Here is a 24409-nt window from a genome sequence, read left to right as displayed (position 1 = left end):
TATTCATTAGTCAACACCCTGAGGGAAATGTAACTGCTAATTATTGACCATTCTCTGCGCCAGGCACCTTATGTAAACATTATTTAATCCTCACCACGAGAGAGGGATTATTAGCCACATGTTAAGATGATGAGCTCAAGACTGAGATGTAAGAAACGGGCCCCAGGCCATCCAGATGGGTAAGGAGCGTGTTGGGATTTAACCCTTGTTTCCCAAACTCCAAGTTCCCTCCCCACTGTGCTATCTCCCACTAACCAACTGCTTGTATCTTGGATGTTCACTGTCTCAGTTTGTACCTGCTGCTCTCACAAAATAACCATAGATTGGGTGGCTTAAACAAGAAACATTTTTTTTCCCCTCACAGATATGAAGGCTGGGAAAGCCCAAGATCAAGACGACAACTGATCTGACATGTGTGGTGAGACCCTCGTCCCAGCTTGCAGACAGCTGCCTTCTCCTTGTGTTCACACGATGGGGAGAGAAATCATTTCCCTCGTGCCTCTTTTATAAGGGCACTAATCCTGTTCATAATGGCTGCACCCTCATGACCTGATCACCTCCCAAAGACCCACCTTCTAATACCATCACATTGGGGGTTTGGATTTCTAATACATGAACTTAAGAGAGGAGACACAAATATTCATGCCACAACATTCACTTCGTATTTATTTATTTATTTATTTATTTTTTTATACCGCCCAGCGGCGGCGGCGGAAGGCGCGACGGCAGAGGAAAACTTCTCGCTGCGGTGAGCGCTCAACCAGACTGCGCTGCGCCGCGCCGAGCCGGGGCCGCCGCTCTGGCCGCGGGAGCCTGACGTCTCCCCACTTCGTATTGATTTGGAGGAACTTGAGTGAGAGAGAATCGTGTTTATAATGATATGAACACCTCTTTTTCCCTTTGGAGGGGACTTAGGATGTGACTATATAAAACAAAACCCACTTTTGTCATGTGTGCGTGCCAGCTCCAACTGAGAATCTTGCAAACTTTATACACAAAACAAAGCCATCACTGATGTTACTGCCAGGATGCAGGAGCTACTGGCCAGAGATCCCCACTAAGAACTCACTCCCACATTTCCAGATGAGTGCTAGGAGATGAGGTTCTTAAACTAAGACTCCTAATTTGGTGCCCTGCTAAAAGGAAAAACCAAGGCAACCAAAAATAGACATACACTGACTCCTTATACAGTTGAGAATTTTGACAGAATAACATGCAGAGGAGTGGAGAATTCAAGGTGGGTAGGAAGACTGGGGGAGAAGACGATGGCACCCCACTCCAGTACTTTTGCCTGGAAAATCCCATGGACGGAGGAGCCTGATAGGCTCCAGTCCATGGGGTCGCTAAGAGTCTGGCATGGCTGAGTGACTTAACTTTCACTTTTCCCTTTCATGCATTGGAGAAGGAAATGGCAACCCACTCCAGTGTTCTTGCCTGGAGAATCCCAGGGACAGAGGAGCCTAGTGGGCTGCTGTCTATGGGGTCGCACAGAGTCGGACACGACTGCAGTGACTTAGCAGCAGCAGCAGGAAGACTGGGATCACAAACGAATGCAACACACCTTGGCAAAAATAAAACCCATCTAAAAAGAACAGGCCAAATAAAATTAAAAAGTAAATAATTAAAATAAAAAGAACAGGCCTTGGGACTTCCCCGGTGCTCCAGTGGTTAAGAATCCACCTTGCAACGCAGGGGTTTGATCCCTGGTTGGGGAACTAAGATCCTGTAAGACACAGAGCAATTTAGCCCATGTACCACAACTGCTGAGCCTGTGCACCACAATGAAAGATCCTGCATGTAGAAACTAAGACCCAGCATGGTCAAATAAATAAAATAGATTAATTTAAAAAAGAACAGGCCTGGTTTGCCTTCTCTTGCTTAGTAGAATACACAGTTCTGGTCATAAGAACTCTCCCATAGATAGATGAGATAAATGTGGAGATTATCCTGCATAATCTGGATGGCTCATTGTTACCACAAGGTACTTACAAGGGAAAGAAGAAAGCAGGAGAGTCAGAGAAGACATGACATCAGAGGCAGAGCTGGGGAGATGCATCCTAAGGAAGGCTTCCCTAATCATTGCTGGTTTTGAAGATGACGGGAGGTACCATGAGTGAAGGGAGGCTGCAGCCCCCAAAAGATGAGAAAGGCAAGAGAACAGTCTTTTCTGGAGCCTCCAGAAGGAATCAGCCCTGTCCATACCTTGATTTTAGCCCATGAGACCCACTGTCAGATCACCAGAACTGTAAGATAGTAAATATGCATTATCTTAAGACACTAAGTTTGTGGTGATTTTGTTACAGCAGCCAGAGGCAACTCATACAATCCCATGGAGTTTTCTCTTGTACTGGCAAAATGATGTCCATCTTCATGTAGCTATACAACACCCTTCAGGGCCTGGCCTTTGCTCATATCCTATCTAAATTTCCTGGGACCCCACTCAGGTGTCTGTGGTCTAGCCACTCTGACCTTTTAGCATCTTCTTTTCTTTCTTTTTTTCTTTTTGCTCTGTCAACATGTGGGATCTTAGTTCCCTGACCAGGGATGGAACCTGTACTCCCTTCATTGGAAGTGCAGAGTCTTAACCACTGGACCACCAGGGAAGTCCCCTTTCAGCATCTTCTGACTTAAGTCTCCTCTCTCTCCATGCACCCCTGCAGCCAGTTACCTCTTGCTCATCCTGCAGACTTTAGCTCCTAGTTACCTGGGGACACCCATTTGAGAAAAATTTATAGAGTGCTAGATGGGGTTGCTAAGAGTCCGACACGACTGAGCGACTTCACTTTCACTTTTCACTTTCATGCATTGGAGAAGGAAATGGCAACCCACTCCAGTGTTCTTGCCTGGAGAATCCCAGGGACGGGGGAGCCTGGTGGGCTGCCGTCTCTGGGGTCGCACAGAGTCGGACACGACTGAAGCGACTTAGCAGCAGCAGCAGCACTATGCTAGGGGCTGGGAACAGAGAACAGAGCAGGAAGAGTCTCTGCTGTCCTACAGGGGAGGAGGAAGACCACAAATAAGAACCCAAATGATTAAGCAAGGTCATTCCAGAGAGCGCTGAGACAATGGGCAATTTTAGGTGACCGTCAGGGAAGGACTCTCCAAGAGAAGACGTTTGAGCTAAGACCTGAGTGATGAACAGAATCCTTTCCTTAGATGGTCAGCCCTCCTTGAACGTTTCTGTCACAGTGCTTACCTGGTGTTACAGACTGAATTGTGTCCCCTCCAAATTCATATGTTGACACTTTAACTCCTGACATGACTGTATTTGGAGACAGGGCCTTCGAGGAGGTTATTAAGCTTAAATGAAGTCATAAGGGTGGGGCCCCAAGCCAATATGATAGGTGTCCTCCTAGGAAGAGAAAGGCTTGTACACAGAGGAAAGACCACATGAAGACATAGACAGAAGGTGGCCCTCTGCTGGCCAAGCAGACAGTTCCCCTCAGAAACTAACCCTGCCAACACGCTGATCTTGGACTTCCAGCCTCCAGAGCTCTGGGAACATGCATTCTTGTTAAAGCCTCCAGGTCTGTTGGTATCTTGTTACAGCAGCCTGAGCTAGTACACCAGGTTTATAAACTGACATCACCCAGACCACTGCCAGAGCCACCCAGCAGTCTCCCCGTTCCCCCTCTTGTTCCTCCTACTACGCCCAGTCTCAGCGCAATAGCCCTAGAGAACTTCTTGAAATGCAGATCACATTCTGTCACTCCCAATTCAGACTCAGCCACGCAGAACAAGCTCCAAATTCCAAACAGTGGCCCGCTTCGGTTACTCAGACCTGTCTACCCTCTAACACACCTCCTGTTCTGCAGACAACAAGCTCCAGCCTCCCGGATTTTGCACTTGACCCTTCTTCTGCCGAGAGCACCTTCTTCAGCTCTGCACACTCACCTTCGCAGAGGCGTCCCTCCCCTCTATTGTAAATGAAGCTGTCCCATCACGGTCTCTTAACCCAGACCTGAGTCTCCTGGCTTTTCACCGCCCAGAACGGTCTTTTCTGCGTCTTGGTGGGTTCCCACTGCTACTCCCCATCCCATTATGGGGCAGGGACCCTGCCTTGTCCACCGCCAGAGCCCCGAGCACCGTTGGCTGAAGAAAATACAGGTGGATGGGGGACTTCCCTGGTGGTCCAAAGGTCAAGACTTGGCCTTCCAACGCAGGGGCTTCAGATTCCATCCCTGGTCGGGGCGGGGTGGGGGTGGAGTACAAAGATCCCCACATGCCTTGAAGCCGAAAAACCAAAACATAAACATTGTACCAAATCCAACACTTTTTAAAAAGGTCCACATCACCAGGATAGGGGGGTACCTATTAAAGAGTTTTCGATTGCTGACGGCAGATTAATAATAAAGTGATGCTCTGGTGGAGGGAAAAACAAAAGGTGCACATTAAAAAAAAAATCTTAAAAAAAGAAACAAGAAAATACACGTAGATGAGGTGGCATTGGAAGGACGGGAGCCAGGCCCTCTAGCCGTCCATGTCAGAGCCACCACTGAGTTCCGTGCTCTTCCTCATCTGCAGGAAAGAGGACAACAACGATGTCCACAGGCTCCAAACAGTTCACAAGCCGGAGAGTAAGGAGCACCAGCTACTGCTGCTGCTGCTGCTGCTAAGTCGCTTCAGTCGTGTCCGACTCTGTGCGACCCCAGAGACGGCAGCCCACCAGGCTCCCCCGTCCCTGGGATTCTCCAGGCAAGAACACTGGAGTGGGTTGCCATTTCCTTCTCCATGCATGAAAGTGAAAAGTGAAAATGAAGTCGCTCAGTCGTGTCTGACTCTTAGCGACCCTGTAGACTGCAGCCTAGCAGGCTCCTCCGTCCATGGGATTTTCCAGGCAAGAGTACCGGAGTGGGGTGCCATTGCCTTCTCCGGGAGCACCAGCTAAGGACTGGCTAAATAAACAGTGTCTCGGGGAAGGCACCTCCAGACACCCGAAACGAGGTCAGTTCCCTGTGAGACGCTGTTCTAACTCCTAGCTCTTCTGCTCCGGGGTCGCGGAGCCCAGAAAAACACATGCCCGGCGAGCATCCATTTGAACCGCACGTCCACCCCCAATCGGTTCCCGGGACCGCTGCTTCCGGGAGCCGCGCAGCCCCTCCACTGGCTCCGCCCCGGGGCCGCAGCCCAACGAGGACCGCGCGCCCGCCTCGGGGGCGGCCCCGGAGGCCGAGGCCGAGGGTGACCGCCTCCCGGTGCCGCCGCCGCCGCCGCCGCCGGGCCCGACGTGGCGCCGCCACCGCCCCCGGCGCCGACGCTCGCGGGCGCAGCCAATGGCGGCGTCTCCCGGGCGGCGGGCGCGGCCTCCGGCCGCCAGAGGGCGCCGCGCGGAGGCCGAGGAGCCGCCGCCACCACCGCCGCCGCCGCCGCCGCCGCCGGGTCGCCGCGGAGGGAAGCTGAGAGCGAGCGCCCAGGCCGCCGCCGCCGCCGCCGTCGCCCGCTCATCGCGCGCCGCTGCCCGCCCGCCGGCCCGGCCGTCCCCGCAGGTAGGTGCGCGCCGCCCGCGCGGCGGCCCGCGCGCCACCCGGCCCCCGCCCGCCGCCGCCTCGTGCTCGCGCGCGGCCGGTAACGGACACGGGCGGGGGAGGGGCGCGCTCTCGGCCGCCCAGCGGCGGAACGGCGGCCCCGGGGGCGCGGGGCTCGGCCACAAAGGGCGCGCGGCCCCGGCGCAGGGGCGGCCCGAGCGCGCGCCGCCGCCCGGGCCCCCGCGGGCGCGCCGACGGGGGCGGGCGGGTCCCGGTGCCTCCCTCCCTGCGGGGCGGCGGGGGGCGCGTCTCCGCCAAGTGGGGCGCAGGGGCGCCGCCGTCCTCCCCATTACCGCATGTGTTTCGGTTGACAAAACACCCCCTCTCTGGTTATTTAACTAAAAAAGAATATATATATATATACACACATATATATATATGCATATATTTTCCCGTACTATTTGTGTCTGTTTGGTGATCGAGGACCCCCCACCCCCCACCAATCCGGTACCTTGGTTTTGGGAGCGGGAAGGATGCTTGGGGCGCTTGGCTCGTTAATTTCGGGTCACTCTCTCCGCCCCACCTCCCCGTTATTTATTTATTTATTTTTCACGGGGCTCACGTCTAGGACGTGCACGAACGGTTTCCTGTCTTTATTGTGGACACCGAGACGGCCGGGGCTGGAGGTTTCTTTTCCCCACCCTTGAAGAATGAAGACCTGTCAGTTCCCATTAGCGTGAATTTCCTGTCGGGGACGGTCGCTGCAGGGGTGTGGTCCAGCTGGAAAGCTCTGGCTGGTCCCGAGAGGTCGCGCCTGCACCCTGATTGGGTGAAATTTTCGGGACTTGGGTCTTTCCCCCCAACCCCTTACTCCGATACGTAGTTGGGTATTTTAAAGGCCAACCGTCAGCCTGAAGTTCGTGTGAGCTGCCCCCGGAAGGTGGCCGCTGACCGCCGGAGCGCTTGCAATGTGGCTTGACCTCCTAGAAATGTCCTCTTCGGTGAAAGAAACACACCTGATTTTAAATCACTTAGGAGAAAACAGTAAAACACCCCCATTCGTAATTTTTTTCCTGCTTAAATCATACAGGTTGAGATGATGTTTCGAACATATTGGGTTAACTTAAATACATTCTTAAAATTAATGTCACTGGTTTCATTTTGCTCTCTCTTCTCCTTTTAACATGGCTACTTGAAAATTTAAAATTAGATATGTGACTGGCATTATATTTCTATTGGACAGCGTTCAGCCAGAGCTTTGGAATGGGGCAGGGGTGATTAGGAGCCTGTGCCATCTGCTTATTTTTTCCTGCTTCTGTGATGGCATGTGGCCTCCTTCTCTGCTAGGCTCTCAAGGAATCCCCTGCCTCTTCCTTCTCACCCTCAGCTGGACTGCCCAGCTGATTGCTTAATGAGGATCTTGTCCTAATTTGCAGAATAATTCAAATTAGTGGACGGAATTTTCTTTGCTGAAAAAATGTTTTCCGTCTGCTGTCTACAGGAGTCTGCAAATAGTTTCACTCAGAATCAGACCTTGAGCTATTGAAGCTGAATATTTTTTTTTGGCGGGGGGGTGTATGTTTGTGTGTGTGTAATGCAAAGAACATGTTGATTTTCAGGTCCTCTGCCACCTAAATGCCTTCCTTCAAGTTACCATGGCTCTTTCTTGGGTGCTCATCACACTGACCTACACTCTTTTCCCTTCCCAACTGTTAGATACTGTCACTTTTTACAAGTACAAATGGTGGTTGTCAGATTCTGTCCTCTAATTCTTCATTTTGACTAACTGTAAAGCCTGTCAGTTTGGGAGGGTTAAATCAATGTTAAGTGGGAGAGAATCAATTAGTATACAATCTCAAGCCCAGTAATGGTGACAGTGACCCTTGGAGAGTTGTGAGCCTTCCAGTAAAGGACAAGGTAGAATAGAAGGTGTCTGTATTCTGTTGCCTTGGTTACTCTAGAATGACTTTCAAGAGAAAGTATAATGTGTGGAGATTGGATTTCCAGATAATATCTTGAAGTGTGTGTGTGTTAGTGAAAATACTTTTTCTCCAAAATCTTAGGATTGAAAGTGAAATTTGTGTTTTCTAAAGTGTGAAATGTTTACAAATCATCAGAAAAACTTTAGATAGTATTTTTAGGGTGGAGAAATAAGAAAATATTCATCCAGAAGTTTAAAATATATACTTGTTCCAAATATCAATTTAAAAAATTTAATTCACATACACGCGCACACACACAATAGAAGCATATTAAGTGAGGTGAAAATTTCCTTTGATGCAAAGAAACAGGGTCATTTATCCTTACCAGGTTTTGCCCAAATAAGGAGTTTGCTTTTTAATTTTGTTATGAGTTTAGCAATGTGTTGTTTAGTTAACTAATTACTGTTAATTTCACATACTGTGAAGCCTTGGGAACCAGATAATGGATACAGTAAAAGGCAGAAATTTTTCTGTTGCACAAATGAGAAAGTGGAACCTTTGTATTTTATTAGAATATGTGAGTCTGGAGCAGGGTAGTAATCTGGCAGTTCAGCACACCTTTGCAGTCCTGGGCATGTCACTGACCCAGGGCCTGGGTGCCCCTGGGCAAGCTGTCTGCAAGATTTTTTGTCTTTCTTGTCCATTCGTCCCATAAGGATTCCTGTGTCAGGCAAGATGTTCCCAGGGCCTTAGGAGGCCTGGGCCCTGGAAGGGCCACCTGGCACATGTTATATCTGAGAGATCTGAGAGCAAGTTCAAAGTGAACAGCTGGGGGTGGGGTGGGGAGAGGGGTTGGGGGTGGAGTAGAAGTGTGAAATTTCCTCCCTGCTGTTGCTTAGCACAGCCTTCATCTTGGGGCTTTCATTTTCAGTAGAAGGGGCAAACTGTCTCATAAGTATATCCAGGAGGAGATGTCCAAGAAGGTGCCAGAACATCTATAATAACCTTTCCCTCCCTGGTTTGTGGTCTCTGTGGGATGTAATGTGTCCACCTGCTTTTGTAAGTGTTGCAAGCCGGGGTGACAGGGAACAGTTACTTTAACTACTTTGTGTGTTGTTTGCGGCTTGACCCAGAGAGGCTTGAGTCTGAGGGCCGCATTGACTACAGGCTGATGATTATAATTTTTCACTTGCAGCTTAGGAATGCCTTTTAAGGCAAAAATTCAGGCACTGTGCTGCACATTCCCTGGGGCACCTTCTCTGGTCCTGCGTGAGGATGTCTTGGAAGTACGGCTGTTTAATAATATTTATTTCTCTTTCTAAACACATGATGTCCTGGGCGGAGGGTATTTCCACTCGCCACTTGGCCCTGGAGTGCTGTCCTAAAATTCCCTGTGTCCACACCATCGACCCCGTCTGCTTCTCTGAGTTGCTTTAAATTTCATCCCTTGCCGACGTCATCCTGTGTGCCTGAGTGTGCAGAGGGCTGTATTTATTTGGTTCCTCTTGAGTGGCACTGAAGTGCCCACCTGTCTGTGGCAGCTGCGTGTGTCTTTCAGAGCCCAGCCCCGGCGCCCTCAGAGCCACGCTGGCCCTCCTGGCAGAGCTCCTTGGATGGGAATTCAGGCCCAGGGCCAGCCCGGGCAGCTGGGCCCCTTCCTGGCTGTGCGATGCTGGCCCGGCCGCGTCACCTCTCTGCTTCAGCTTCCTCTCAGTACCTGCCTCTCAGGATTCTTAGGATTAGATGATTTCACCCTCGGAAAGCACTTGGAACAATGCCTGGCATCCAGCCAGAGCCGTCAGTGATGGCTGTGATTTTCACCTCTGCCGTATATTGTGGTCACATTTCGCTTCCTTGGTGTCTTCTGATAATGGACGCGGGTTCCCAAAGTTACCATGAAAGGCCAGAATTTCACAATTTCGCATTTCATGGTTTAGTTATAGCTGTGTACTAGGCTTCGACTAGTGGGTGTCATGTCACAGGTACAGAATAAATATATAAGGAATCGTACCGGAGAGCCAGGGTACCTTGCCTTCTGTGAAGCTTCAGAGTGAGTAAGGAACTTAAAATCAGCTGGTTCCAGAGAGGTGATGTATGTTCTAGTTTACAGTTTAGCTAATTAATGAATTGTTGTTGTTCAGTGGCTACCTAGTGTCCGACTCTTCTCAGGCCCCCTGGATGCAGCACTCCAGGCTCCCCGTCCTCCACCATCTCCCGGAGTTTCTGGCTGATTTTGTTTATTTATTTTTACTGTTCAAAGCTCCCCCCTCACCCTCCCACAACTTCCTTTCCGTTTAAGGAGAAGAGGGTGTGGCTGACTGGCTCTTCGCCTGTTCAGTTCAGTTCAGTAGCTCAGTCATGTCTGACTCTTTGCGACCCCATGAATCGCAACACGCCAGGCCTCCCTGTTCATCACCATCTCCCGGAGTTCACTCAAACTCAGGTCCGTCGAGTCGGTGATGCCATCCAGCCATCTCATCCTCTGTCGTCCCCTTTTCCTCCTGCCCCCAATCCCTCCCAGCATCAGAGTCTTTTCCAATGAGTCAACTCTTCGCATGAGGTGGCCAAAGTACTGGAGTTTCAGCTTCAGCATCATTCCTTCCAAAGAAATCCCAGGGCTGAGCTCCTTCAGAATGGACTGGTTGGATCTCCTTGCAGTCCAAAGGACTCTCAAGAGTCTTCTCCAACACCACAGTTCAAAAGCATCAATTCTTCGGCGCTCAGCTTTTTTACAGTCCAACTCTCACATCCATACATGACCACTGGAAAAACCATAGCCTTGACTAGATGGACCTTTGTTGGCAAAGTAATATGTCTCTGCTTTTCAACATGCTATCTAGGTTGGTCATAACTTTTCTTCCAAGGAGTAAGCGTCTTTTAATTTCATGGCTGCAGTCACCATCTGCAGTGATTTTGGAGTTCAAAAAGATAAAGTCTGACACTGTTTCCACTGTTTCCCCATTTATTTCCCATGAAGTGTTGGGACCAGATGCCATGATCTTCGTTTTCTGAATGTTGAGCTTTAAGCCAACTTTTTCACTCTCCTCTTTCACTTTCATCAAGAGGCTTTTTAGTTCCTCTTCATTTTCTGCCATTAGGGTGGTGTCATCTGCATATCTGAGGTTATTGATATTTCTCCCGGCAGTTTCCTTCAGGAGTGACTTAGGGTTTCAGGTTTTTCCTCTGTTGCTGTCCAGTTGATTCCCACCCTATTGATTCACTCCCTTGTTTGCTCCCTAAGGATTTGGGATCCCCCTCAGCCGGCCCCGCTGGCGTCTGGTCACTTCCACTTTGGCCCCATCCTTTGGTTTATCACGCCTGCTTTGACTGAACCGCTGTCCTGGGGACTTTGAATGGAGTGTTCTCTTTACACTTGGCCACTTCATTCATTCTTTGCTCAGGTTGTCATTGACCTGGACCCAGGAAGTGTGAGGTGATCGCGGCCAAGAAAGACAGGGGTTCTCCTGGCAGGGAGTGATGGGGGAGACAGCCTCTAAAGCTGACCCTGAAGCCCAGACTCAGGGCTGAGAGGAGCCAGCTCAGGGCAGATCTGAGAAGGGTGTCGTGGGCAGAGGGAACTGCATGCATGAGCTCCCGGAAGCGTGGAGCCCTTGACTCACCCCAGAGACCCACAGGAAGAGGAACAGCATGACCCGGGCCGGGTGAGGGTGGCGTCGCCGTCAGGAGTCTAGATTTGGTTCTGGAGGAGTTTAAGTGGACTGTGATACCCAACTTGTGTTTTTAAAGAGCATTCCTTTCAGTGTAGTGTGGGGACGGGGTGGGGGAGGGACAGTGGCGAGCTCGGAGGCCCAGAGCAGAGGTGAGGGAGGAGGGAATTGCGACACCCCCCTGCGACTGGGGCCGGGGTGGCACAGGAGGCCTGATGTGCTCAGATTTGGGGTGCCTGGCATGTATTTTTGACAGTGTCACCGACAGATGCTTTGCCGGTAGATTAGTTGGATGTGGTGAGAGAAAGGTTTCTAGTTTGAGTAGTTGGCCAGGAGGTGATTTCAGTACTGAGAAGGGCAGAGTTAGGCTTGGGAGGACGAGAGTATAACATTAGGGGCCTTCCAGTTAGAAATGCTGAGTAAAGGTCACACACTGGCCCAGAATTCTCTATGGGTCTTAAACATGTCATTGTAGGATAGATGGCCTTTTTGTAAATGGCATTTGGACACCTGTTAGCTATTTGCGAATGAATATGTGTGTGTGTGTGTGTATATATATATATATATATATATCACTCCTTAGAGTAAACCGGTGGATCCGGTTTAAGGAAAAAAAAAATTTTTTTTAATGAAACAGTGAGACTACTAGACGAAAACCTGGAGAGTTATTTCATAATCTCAGAGTGGTGCAGGCATTTCTTTCTTTCTTTAAATAATTTTACTTCTTTATTTATTTTGGCAGTATTCACTGCTGCTAGGGCTTTTCTCTAGTTGCAGCGAGCAGGGGCTACGCTAGTTGCGGTGCATGGGCTTCTCGTGGTGGCTTCTTTTGTTGCAGAGCCTGGGCTCGAAGGCTTGCGGGCTTCAATAACTGTGGTATGTGGGCTCAGTAGTTGTGGCACACGGGCTTAGTTGTTCCGTGGCATGTGGGATCTTCCCAGAACCGGGATCAAACCCTTGTCGCCTGCTTGACAGCCATTCTTAACTACTGAGCCGTCAGGGAAGCCCAGGCGCTTCTGATAATGTCAAAATCCAGAAGCCATAAAAGAAAGTATTGAGCTACTTAAAAATAAGACTTTTGCTGTCAAAAAGTATCATAACCAACATCAAATGTTTGACATCATGTTGGGGAAAATAATAATAACATCACAAAGGATTGCTTTCCTCAACACATAGAGAGCTTCCATGAATCAAAACAGCTCAGCCTGGAAGAAAAATGCATGAAGGAAATGAAACAACAGTTCACAGAAAAGGAAGTACAAACGGCTCTTAAATCTTAAAAGATGTTCAGCCTCACTAATGATAGGAAGACTGAAACAAACAAAGCCCCAGCCACAGTTGTCACGCTGTTTGTCAGCTCCCTGACGGCAGTGGAAACGTCCGATGATTTCTTGTGCACTGGTGCTGGGTAGGGTCATTTGGTAAAACTTGGTAGTAGCTGGCAAAATAAAGAAACGCACCTACCCTTCATTCCTTGGAAATTCTTTGAAGATAATGCACATATGAAATGTCCTGTGTATCTGGTGAACTTTTAAAGACTGAAAACAACCACAGTGTCCTAGGGACCTGGTGACGTTCGGGTGCAGCCATATCACGGGCACGCTGCATGGCTGTTAACACAGCTTGATATGTGCTGACGTGGACTGACCTTCAAGACGAGGTGCCAGTCAAGAAAAGTAAGGTGTGGACACGTGTTAGAAGCCCCAGTTTGTATAAAAAATAGCGTATCCACAGGATATTTTTAACTTTTTATTTTGAAATAATTACATACTCACAGTATAATGCGAAAGTCATATATTGACTCCCACAAACCCTTCATCTGCTTCCCCCAGTGGTGCCGTCTTGCCTACCTGAAGTGCCATAGCCAAGCCAGGAAACTGACACCTGTATAATACAGACCTTACTCAGCTCTTCATTTACGTGTGTGTGTGTTTCTGGGCAGTTTTATCCCACGTGTAGATTCATGTAACCACCTCTGTAGTCCAGGCACAGCTTTGTTCACAGAGTGTCTTCGTCAGGATGCCCAGCAGATCTGTGTCAATGATGTTCTGTTGATTGATTGCCCTCAGAGGGCACACAAGTGGCTGAATGATTGGGCTGGGAAGACGACATTCCTTTTCACTCTCATGGTATTTTAAAGGCCTGCTTTCTGGACAGCGGGTGGCGTCTGGACATCCAAGTAGAACGACCAGGAAGAAGGTATCTGTGAGCTCTGCCAGGGGATGGACACGGGCATTGTTGGGCCCTCGATGAGAATATTTCACATCTGGGTGGGGCAGGGGGTTCCTGAGGGGAGAGAGGGGGGGACACAGGGAGAGGGGTTCTGGTGCCCCCCAGGGCCCTCACGTTTAGAGGTCAGCTGGAGGTGAAGCCCCCTGCCTCTGCTGAATTTGAAGAGAAGTGGTTGTTGGATTAACTTTATCAAGTTCTCCTTCATCTTAAAACTGAGGCTGGATTCTGTTGACTGGATCCCAAAATAAGATGGTGTGGAAAGCCTTTATTGTTTTATTTTAAAATGAGATGTGGGGGGAGGCTTCATTTCACAGGTAAAACTAACTACGGTGGGAAAAAATCCGAACAGCGATTGCCCTGGGTGCGGGGTAGGGGAGGACTGGCCGGAGAAGGGGCCCGAGGGAGCTTCCTGGAGTGAAGGCAGGGGTGTGTCTCAAGGCCAGGGTCTGGGTTACACGAATGTATCGTTTGTCAAAACCTGCCTTAACGTATGTGCGTTTTACCTTAAAAACTGCAAACAGATGTTGAACTCCACATAATGCTGAGGTGTTTTGTGGTGAGTTATAATTGATGTCTGCAGCTCACTTTGCAGTTTACAAAATTGTGTTGGTGGATGGACGGAGGGTGGGCACACGTCATTAAGGATGGGCAGATGTAATACATATACCAAAATATTAATTGTAAGATATAGGTAGTATAGAGGTATATGGTATTCGTGGTAAAAAAAAAATTTTTTTTTCTGGGTGTATAAAAAATTTTCATAACAAAATTTAGGGGAAAATTCTACAGAACACGGAATGCTGTGTCATATTATATTTAAATGTCAGCTCATGCTCTGTTCCCCAGTCTTTAAACATGTGAAAGTGGCATGGCATTTCCTGCTGTTAAGAATCTACATCTACTTTCTCTTAATCGCTGGCTTGAGTCGTCAGCTCTTTCTCTGCTGCCCTTTGTCCTTAAGAGGGCAAAGGTTCAAGGTTTTTGAGCACTTCCTGGGGAAGCAGCTCTAAGGCTCTTATCTTGGCAGATTATCCTAACCCAGAGTCCCTTCTGAGTCCACAGATTTGCTTTTTTTGTTGTTGTTACGTAAATGAACCCATTTATTATAGGCAACGTTATCAAATGGTGGTACTTCTCCTGGTCCTTCGGTTCCTTAGTCTTCTTTCTGATGCAGCCTTGACTGTGATGGCAGAGGTGGTGGTGAAGGTCCAGGCACCACCAGCTGCTGTTCTCACACAGGAACCTCAGTGCCAAGTGCCCACGGCTCGTCTCTTCTTGGTTTTGCCACAGAAGGAGCAGGTGTGCTTGGCGTGCTGGCTGGTTTCAGTTTTCTTCACCGGCTTCCTGAGGGAGGCATCATAACAGGTCCCGTGTTTGCCCACGATTCTGACCTTGTTGGTGCATTTCACCAGGTAGCCGCCACCTAGGTCCGGGCCCAAGAGCCAGGTTTACTTCTCAAGTGAACCTCAGACTAATTCTGCAGCTCGCCAGGCAAGGGTGGGGAGAGGCCCGTCGTTCACTGAGGAGAGGAGAGGCTTCTTGCCTGCAGCTTCTTTTCTTTCATCCCAGTCACTCTGGCCTGACCACCCTGGGCCCCCAAGTGCAGCCCTGGGTGCCTTTGAGCTCCAAGGTTCTGACTCTGCCTTAAGATAAAGAAGAGAAAACTCGAGTGGCCCCGGAAGGGCTCAGAAGCCACATAGGCTTCTTTGAGTACTTTCTTTTTCCAGAGGTCATTTATCCACAAGAGTAAAAAAAATTTTTTAAAGGTTTGCTGTGAAGAGACTCTGTCTTACCCTCTCCCAGCCCCCAGGTTTCTCTCACTGCTGTTGCTTCTGTAAATCCATCTGGAGCTATCTCGTCTGTGGCTCGTGCTCAGTTGCCTCAGCCGTGTCTGACTCTTCGTGACCCCATGGACTGTAGCCCGCCAGGCTCCTCTGTCCATGGCATTTCCCAGGCAAGGATACTGAAGTGGGTTGCCATTTCCTTCTCCAGGGGATCTTCCCTACCCAGGGATCGCACCCATGTCTCTGGCATTGCAGGTGGATTCTTTACTGCTAAGCTACCAGGGAAGCATGAAAGTTGTTGAGAATGTACAGTAAAAGTTCTTATCACAAGGAAAAAAAAAATATTTTTATATTCTTTTAATTTTGTGTTTATGTGAAGTGATGGATGTTCACTAAGCCTGTTACGGTAATCATTTCATGAGGTTTTTATGTCAGATCATTGTGTTCTACACCTTAACCTTACACAGTGCTATATTTAGTGGTATCTCAATAAAACTGAAAGGGGGAAGAAAGGGAAAAAGCCTTAGCACCAGTTCCCAGGTTTCAGGGCACTCCAGCCTCCATCCCACTCTACACTTTGAAAAACTTGCATAACACATGGTAAGCAGTAATGAAACTAAAACAATTCAGTTATGTATACTTGAAACATGGGTGTAGATCCATAGTTTGCGTGACACGATGTCCTCTTAGAATTAACTCTCAGGAGTCCTCGTCCAAGGGTGACTGTGTGGACCCCCCAACCCCTCTCCACCCCACCAGGGAGCGTTTAACAATATCTGGAGATACTGGTTTGTCACATCTGAGGGGAGTCATGCTGCTGGCACTTAGTGGGCAGAGGTCAGGAAGCTGCTAGCATCCCACGGCACACAGGACAGCTCTCCATGCTAAGAGAGTTTGTTGTTGTTATTCACTCACTCTTTGCGACCCTGTGGACTGCAGCACGCCAGGCTTCCCTGTCCTTCACTATCTCCCAGAGTTTGCTCAAATTCATGTCCATTGAGTTGGTGATGCCATCTAACCGTCTCATCCTCTTTCGTCCCCTTCTCCTTTTGCCTTCAATCTTTCCCAGCATCAGGGTCTTTCCCAACGAGTCAGCTCTTCACATCCAACCAGAGTATTGGAGCTTCAGCGTCAGCATCAGTCCTTCCAGTGAATATTCAGGGTTGATTTCTTTTAGGATTGACTGGTTTGATCTCCTTGCAGTCCAAAGGACTCGCAAGAGTCTTCTCCAACACCGCAGTTCAAAAGCATCAATTCTTCGGTGCTCAGCTTTCTTTATGGTCCAACCCTCACATCTATACATGAGTACTAGAAAATCATAGCAAAGTGTATGTCTTTGTAGGCAAAGTGATGTCTCTGCTTTTTAATATGCTGTCTGGGTTTGTCCCCGAATGGCTGAGATTGAGTGACCCTGGTTTAGGATGCTGAGAGGTGATGTTTTATCCCATTTCTCTTCTCTGTGGGTCTCCTGTAGCTTTCTGGAAAATACTTCATGAACAATGGCCAGTCAGGGTAAATACCCCCGGTGTTGACATCAACCTGAGTTACATTTAAGGTAAACCCTTACCGTCTAGAAAATTCCGATTAAAGTAACTTCTCTTAGATCCTCATTCTATCAGTTATATCAACAAGGATTGTTTCAAAAGTCTGTGTAACAGAGTATGGATCAGGCTTAGACTCTGCTCATAAGGAAGTCAAAATCCCTCAGAGGCAAGCGGATATGAAACCTTTTTGCTCCTGGAAGGTTTCCAGAAGCAAAACAAGGCCAGGACTGTTCTCATAGCTGCTTCCGCGTGCGTGGAGACAGGCCAGAAACAAAACCCGCAGTTGAAGGAGGGTAGATGAGAGGGGGAGAGAGAGGTGACTTGTGCATGAGGATTGTTTAGAAGGGGCCTGCCGAATCTGCCCGGCTGTTCAACGTGGAGCAGGCAGAATGTGGACATCCTCTGCTCGAGGCGCACGAGACAGCGGGGACCACGGGCCCAGCTCAGATGGTGTCCTCAGCCTCAAAGACCCTAGTCAAGCCGGAGGAGATGGATGCGTCCACAGTTGTTAATTGTGCGGCATGACCTCGATCCTGAGTGTTTTAATTGGGGTCCAGGAGCCCCGTGCCTTGTGTAACTTGTTGCCTGTTTCTTTCCAGGTTTCTCCTTTAGAAAGTGGATGTGTGGGATAACATGTCCAGTGTGTCCGAGGAGAGAAGAAAAAGGCAGCAGAACATTAAGGAAGGACTACAGTTTATACAGTAAGGGCTCCCTGCACGCCTGTGTCCTCGCCACATACAGTTCCGTTTTGCTGTGGCTCTGCATTTAGGAGGGGATGGGATACTTTTAGTCCTATTCACTGGGGTTAGAAATCGGATATTTTTGTCCCAGCAATGCCTTCTGTTCCTGGAACATCAGTCCCTTTGTGTTCCAAGGTGGATCTTGCCATCACCGATATTTCAGGGTTAAAATCCTGACTTATCTCCCAGAATGTTTGACGGAGGAATTTGAACCTAGTTTCACTCTGATGAGGGAAAGTCAACATCGGTCAGCACCCAGGGCTTTTGTGGTCACACTCCTTCTGTTGAGAAGCCCGGTCTCCAACTGGCCTTCGTGACGCACGAAGTGACAGGACCACAGCCCGGGTGGCCGTGTCCAGGCAGAAAGACTTCTTTGTCCCTCCTGGGAAGGGGATATTCTTTCCCTCTGTCTGCAGTGAATTGGAACAAGTAGAACTAGTGGTTCTGTACTATTTTAAAACTTTTTCGACATTTGAAGAATTAGGCCCTCTGTTAGTAGAAGTAGATTTGAAAGGTAAATGTTACCCTAAAGAAGATACAAAAGAATAGTTTTAGATTTTTTTTTGCGACTACAGTTATATGTGAATCAAGGTCATAGAGGACAAGTAGGTCTTTCAAATGTACTTTGAACCAGTGATGAGCTAATGAGAAGCCCAGTTTTAGGGTCACTTCTGGATGAACAAATCCTGACAGGGACCTGATCATCAAAATTAACTGGTTTCTTCTTCTTAGGTCACCGCTGTCGTATCCAGGAACACAGGAACAATATGCGGTAAGGAAAAAATCTGTTTGAAAGTAGCTTGTGAACGGTCACATGTAGCCTGGCTTGGCAAACCCCAATGCAGCCCTCTGTCTGTTTTTGTAAATAAAGTTTTATTGGAACACAGCCGTGCTCATTTGCTGGTGTGTTATCTGGCTGCTTTCATGACATGGTTGAGAGAGACTGTATGGCTCACAAAGCCTCAAATCCTTACTGTCTGGGTATTTACAGGAAAAGTTTGTCAACTTGTGTATATAAGATAAGGTTAGTTTTTTCTGGCATACTTGGACAGTTGTGTATTTTCTTTCCTTTGTTAATGTAGTTTTGAAGTAATTTCTTTTGAGTCCCTTGACAATTACTTTTAGCCTTTCATTTCAGGAAGAATGAGAGGGACAGATTATGAATGAGAGGGACAGAGTATCTTCTGGTTTTTCTTTAGCAGAGAAATTGTCACAGTAAAAGGGTGGCTGGGTAATCAAATGAAAGAGCTGGAGATGAATTGAGTTAGAGAGAAAGCCCAGTTGACTAGGCCTGGAACTAAAGATGCTCATCTCTGCAGACCATTAGTTCCCCTTGGCTTTGTGTCTCTGCGGGTTTTGGTGTTTCTGAACGTCGCTCCTTTCTCTCTGCCTCCCTCCCTCTCTGTTCATTTCAGTCTCTTCCTTCCTTTTCTCCAAACAGATGTAGAACTGTAAAGTATGAGAGCTAGCAATCATGTGGAGCAGTCCTTTGATTTTACAGACGGGCACTCAGGGCCCAGAGAGGGGAACCAGCCTGTCTCTCAAGTCACCTCAGTCATTAAAGATCGATCTGGACAGTTTCCTTTGTCACTTTCATCAGCTTAGACGTGAATTCATGAAACGAGATGAAGAGCTGCATGTTTATCTGCCCCGTTGATAGGAAAGGATTACTTATTTATTTAATTTATTTTGGGGGCTGCACTGGGTCTTCATTGCGGTGCACAGACTCTCTAGTTGAGGTGCACAAGCTTAGTTGCTCCGAGGCATGTGGGATCTAGTTCCATGACCAGGGATCGAACTGGTGTCCCCTTCATTGGAAGGCAGTTTCTTAACCCCTGGGCCACCAGGGAAGTCCCGGAAAGGGACTTTTAAAAATCTTAAAGCAATGATAGTAATCCTGAAGGAAACTCAAAGAACATTTGCCCCTACCAAAAGAATACGTGTACTAAAAGCAATAAAAAAAAAGATTTGACATCCCCTGGAAGAAAATCTATGACCAACCTAGACAGTGTATTAAAAAGCAGAAACATTACTTTGCTGACACAGGTCCGTCTAGTCAAAGCTATGGTTTTTCCAGTGGTCTTGTATGGATGTGAGAGTTGGACCGTAAAGAAAGCTGAGCACTGAAGAATTGATGCTTTTGAACTGTGGTGTTGGAGAAGACTCTTGAGAGTTCCCTGGACTGTAAGGAGATCAAACCAGTCAGTCCTAAAGGAAATCAGTCCTGAATATTCATTGGAAGGACTGATGCTGAAGCTGAAACTCCAATACTTTGGCCACCTGATGTGAAGAACTGGCTCATTGGAAAAGACCCTGATGCTGGGAAAGATTGAAGGCAGGAGAAGGGGATGACAGAGGATGAGATGGGTGGATGGCATCACCGGTTTGACGGACATGAGTTTGAGCCAGCTCTGGGAGTATTGGTGATGGACAGGGAGGCCTGGCGCGCTGCAGTCCGTGGGGTTGCAAAGAGTCGGACACGACTGAGTGACTGAACTGAACTGAACCCCCTAAATCAGTAAGCCACCTGAACATTTACAAAAGAAGAAATACAAATGGTCCATTAAAATGTGAAGAAGTTCAACCTTGCTGGTAATCAGATATGCAAATAAGTAAAGGTTACCGTTTTCCCCCTAGAAATTGGTAGATTTTGTGTGTGCATGCTCATGCACGTGTGTACACGTGTTGGCAGGGGTGCTCTCAAGCAAGCCACTATACACATTCATCGTTACTGCGTTTTTTGGAAAACAACAATAAATACCAGTTAGAAGCCTTAAAATGCTCATTCCACTTGTAGGAATTTGTCCTCGGCACAGAGTTGGCGATGTCAACAAATATTGACAGGCTGCTTTTGCAGCACTTTTCTTAATTGATTTTTTTCTTGGGAAAAGCAAGCAGGAGGAAACTCTAGCTGAGATAGTAGTGACCTGGCCTAGATTTCATAATTTCTTACAATAGTGCTTATTGCTCTGTCAAATTATTTCCTCTGAAGTTTTAGATACAGAAATTAAAATTTGCTTGCACTCTGACTTGTTCCTTAAAAAGTTTCAAGGGGTAACATTCTTTTTATTTTTTTTAAAGGTATATTTACATGCTCTTGTGAGAAATCTTTTTAATGAAGGAAATGATGTTTATCGCGAACGTGATTGGAACCACTCTATAAGTCAGTATTCAGAAGCTTTGAGTATAGCTGATTATGCAAAGTCTGAAGAAATTTTAATCCCTAAAGAAATCATTGAAAAACTATATATAAATCGTATTGCTTGCTATTCCAATATGGTGAGTTGTGACTTGTAAAGCAGTGTTTCTGGAGAGAAAAAAAGATTTTTCAATAACATAGTACATTAGCAAAAGTCAGCTTTCTAATTTCAATTTATAGGAAAGATGTATTAGCTGCTTTAGAGAGGCTTCAAGCTTTGAAAAATCAGTTTTGGCCAAATACTTAGGAATTTTTAAAAATAATTTGTTTTTTAGATACTGGTCCTTGGAGATACCCTTTTGAGTATGGCTTTGGGGGGGCAGGGGTAATCTGCTCTTACAAAAAAAAAAAAAGTCAGCCTGGGAAGATACAGGTATTCACAGATGGGGGTATCAGGTATCTCAACTGACAGTTTGCTCCTTATGTTTCTCTTAGGAGTTATTGTTATTTTTTAATTTAAAAAAAAGGAGTAGTGAGCCTTCAAAAGAATTAACGCAACCTTCACTTATCTAAACTTAAAAAGTAGTATTTTGATGTTGTTAAAGTTTTCATATAGACATTCACACTTAGGACCTCAGCTATACCTGGACAGCTTTCTTTCTTGAAGATCTGGGGTCTTGTATGGCCAAAGGTCTGGGTGGTGGGTACATAGGTAGCCATGATATTCTTTCTACTTTTCTGTATTTGAAATTTCATAATGAAAATAATTTTTAAAAGACAAATAAAAACCATTACCAATCCATTTGAGAGGAGAATCTGAATTTGTTTGTGTTTGCATCATTGCAAGACATGAATTGATTGCTAACTTTATTTGGTCTCACTCACCAGGGTTTCCATGATAAAGTTTTAGAAGACTGTGATACAGTCCTCAGTTTAAATGCCAGTAACTACAAAGCTCTGTATCGGAAATCCAAGGCTCTAAGTGATTTAGGAAGATTCAGAGAGGCTTATGATGCTGTAGCAAAGTGCTCCTTGGCAGTGCCTCAGGTATGGTATTTATGTTCTAATTCATTTGTTTACATTCTAGCCATTTTATTGCTTCTATGTAGACGAATGGCATCAAAAAGTTATGTTTTCCAGCCAGCCGTCCACCTGCTGCAGCTGGGAATAATTGCCCATAAAGCAAGTGTCTTGACAAGGATAAATTAGACCTGTTTTGTCCCTTCACCTCTACGGTTAGTAAATATAACCCTCCGTTAATCGTATATTCTGACTTTTTTCAGGATGAACATGTAATAAAACTAACTCAAGAACTAGCTCAGAAATTGGGATTTAAAATAAGAAAAGCATATGTTAGAGCCGAGGTAAGCTAGAGTTCTCGCCATAAGGTATTTTCATTTTGTTTTGTAACTTGGAGTCAGTTCTGGTTTTAAATTAGCATCTTAATTTTCTTTCAGCTCTCACTAAAATCAGTTCCTGGGGATGGGGCTACAAAGGTAAGGTTATTACTCTTGTAAGAATCATAATTTTGAAAAAAGAAAAGATAGAAGTATTAGCAGTTCTGCTTTTAATATTTTTGGGTTTTGTTTATTTTTGAGACCTTTTTATTCCTTATACACCTAAGTGGCCAGAGCTTCCTGCCCTATGAAAAGAAAACAAACATCTCCAGTCATATCTTTTACTCTCAATCAGTATTTCCTGAAAGCCCATGGAGCATTTTACAGGATGTTCATAGAAGTTAGGTGTTGTTAGAAAAAGTGGGTTGCGGCCACATACTAATTTTAGAAGTCATTGGGTTAAACACAACTAACAAGATTTATCTTTTTTAAAGATAAGTCTTCTTAGAGCTGTTAGGAGGTCGCTGTGAGTTGGGGAGGGTGGAGTGGCTACACGGGTCCCTCTGGAACTGGAAGGCTCCTGAATATCCTTGGAGAAATACTAAGCCACACGAAATGAGTGGCAAGAGGCCTGCACTGTTTAATCCTACGTATTACAAAGGTTGGGCTTCCCAGCCAGGTGGCCTGCCAATGCAGGAGATGCAAGAGATGCAGGCTCAATCCCTGGGTCAGGAAGATCCTGAAAAGGAAATGGAACCCTACTCTGGTATTCTTGCCTGGGAAATTCCATGGGCAGAGGAGCCTGGTTGGCTATAGTCCATGGGTCACAAAGAGTCAGACGTGACTGGGCATGCACTGGACTGGCCATTGCAAAGGTTTATACGTTCTGTTTGTCTCTGTCTTAATTGGAAGGAGGTTAGATGTGAGAATCGGCATTGCTTTCTTAGAGTGAGTTTTATAGCTTGCTTTCTAGTCTAGAATCCTGAAAATACTATGATCTATTATTTGGTTCAATTTCTAGGCTTTGAACTGTTCTGTGGAGGATATCGAACCAGGTATGTTTTCACACACGCCCTCTTAATCTGAAGTGCCAGCCTTGGGGACTTCCCTGGTGGTCCAGTGGTTAAAACTGCACGCTTCCAATGCAGAGAGTGCAGGTTTGACCCTGGTCAGGGAACTAAGATCCCGCATGCCTCACTACGCACCAAAAAAAAAGTGCCAGCCTCAGGTGTTATGTACATTATAGTGTTGTCAGTTAGGATTGCTGGGTCATTAGTATTAAAACAAGAGCAATTTCCGAAACCACCTCTGTGCCTCTGGCTGTGTCAGTAGTGACTGATGGTGCTGACTGTCGGTGAGCAGTTGTTCGGTGTCCACCGTGGCGTCACCACCCTCTAGTAGCCCCACCCAAAAGGAGCCCAGGCATTTTGAGAAAGGAGGAAGCGTTTTCACAAGTGAATATATCTGTTCCTGGGCAAAACAAACTCTTTTTTTTTAGAATTGCTTTTACTCTTTTATTTGAATTGCTTTCACTGTTGTGTCTCTCTGTTTATAATTGCTTTCATATTTTCACCTTGCTCTTCATTTTCCCTGTTACTGGCTATTAACACTAGTATTACGTAAATATACTGAAAATAAGTGAGCATATGTCCATTCATGTTACAGATTTATTAACTCCGAGGCAAGAAGCACTGTCTGTCGTTTCTATACCCGCATCCAGTTTTTCTCACCAAGTTGGAAATGAGCTGGCTTCAATTTCTATTATGCCCTTAACTTCTGTTTTGCCACTGCAAGTGGAAGAGAGTTCTCTACCATCGACGGTGTTGGCAAATGGGGGGAAGATGCCCTTCGGCACACCGGAGGTGTTTTTAGATGATGGAGACATGGTCCTCGGAGATGAAATAGACGATCTCCTGGATTCTGCGCCTGAAGCCAATGAAACCGTCATGGTAAATTTCAGTCTGACTCCTTAAAACCTGGCTTTTTTTCCCCCCCTTTTTAAAAAAATTGTGATATAACCTGCTAGGTATTTTCAGTATTGACTGTAGGCTAAACTTAGGGTTTCTTGAAAATTACTTTTGTCCTTTTCCAGTGGTAACTGGCTAATTTTGTCATTTTTTTAAATTAAAAAAACAGAACATGCTAGGAATCACATGTTATGGGAAAGGGAAATTTAACTCCCTGGCAAAAAATAGACATTTGGTATGTAAGGCAAAATGAGTCGATGGATTAAGGATTTCTCATTCCTTAAGGATGATTCTCCTATAGCTACATAACCATAAAGCAAACTCGGGTCCACAGGCCAGATCTGGCCCGCTGCCTCTTTTGTCTGGCCCGAACACTAAGACTGGTTTTGAGATTTTTACATGGCTGGAAGAAAGGGAAAAGAAGAATAATGTTTTAAGATACATGAAAATATCTCATGACACTGCAGTAACAGAGTAGAGTAGTTGCACCAGAGACCGTGTAATCCACAAAGCCTACAATGTTAATAGGGCTGTGTTAATATCCAGCCCTTTATAGAAAAGTTCACTGACTCCTGCTGTGAAGTATATTAAGATAGTGGCAGCAGTGATAC

The 24409-nt window shown here is 46.7% G+C and overlaps 1 protein-coding gene across 2 annotated transcripts in view; it reads left to right on the top strand.

Moving 5' to 3' along the window:
- The first annotated feature begins 5350 nt into the window (after positions 1-5350).
- ZC3H7A (zinc finger CCCH-type containing 7A) overlaps positions 5351-24409 on the top strand; it is a 38522-nt gene continuing 19463 nt past the window's right edge. Inside the window, exons 1-9 of one of the 2 annotated variants that reach the window (XM_070779676.1) lie at positions 5351-5486; positions 17215-17316; positions 18088-18127; positions 20437-20634; positions 21383-21541; positions 21778-21858; positions 21952-21990; positions 22853-22886; positions 23497-23780. In XM_070779676.1, coding sequence (XP_070635777.1) covers positions 17249-17316; positions 18088-18127; positions 20437-20634; positions 21383-21541; positions 21778-21858; positions 21952-21990; positions 22853-22886; positions 23497-23780 — 903 coding nt within the window. In that variant the 5' untranslated portion in view covers positions 5351-5486; positions 17215-17248. Of the gene's footprint in view, positions 5487-13397; positions 17130-17214; positions 17317-18087; positions 18128-20436; positions 20635-21382; positions 21542-21777; positions 21859-21951; positions 21991-22852; positions 22887-23496; positions 23781-24409 lie in introns of those variants that run through there. The other variant, XM_070779677.1, reaches the window with a different exon arrangement.

Source organism: Bos indicus, chromosome 25, assembly GCF_029378745.1.
Source record: "Bos indicus isolate NIAB-ARS_2022 breed Sahiwal x Tharparkar chromosome 25, NIAB-ARS_B.indTharparkar_mat_pri_1.0, whole genome shotgun sequence".
In the NCBI taxonomy this organism is placed as follows: domain Eukaryota; kingdom Metazoa; phylum Chordata; class Mammalia; order Artiodactyla; family Bovidae; genus Bos; species Bos indicus.
This window is presented reverse-complemented; position numbering and strand designations above follow the sequence as displayed.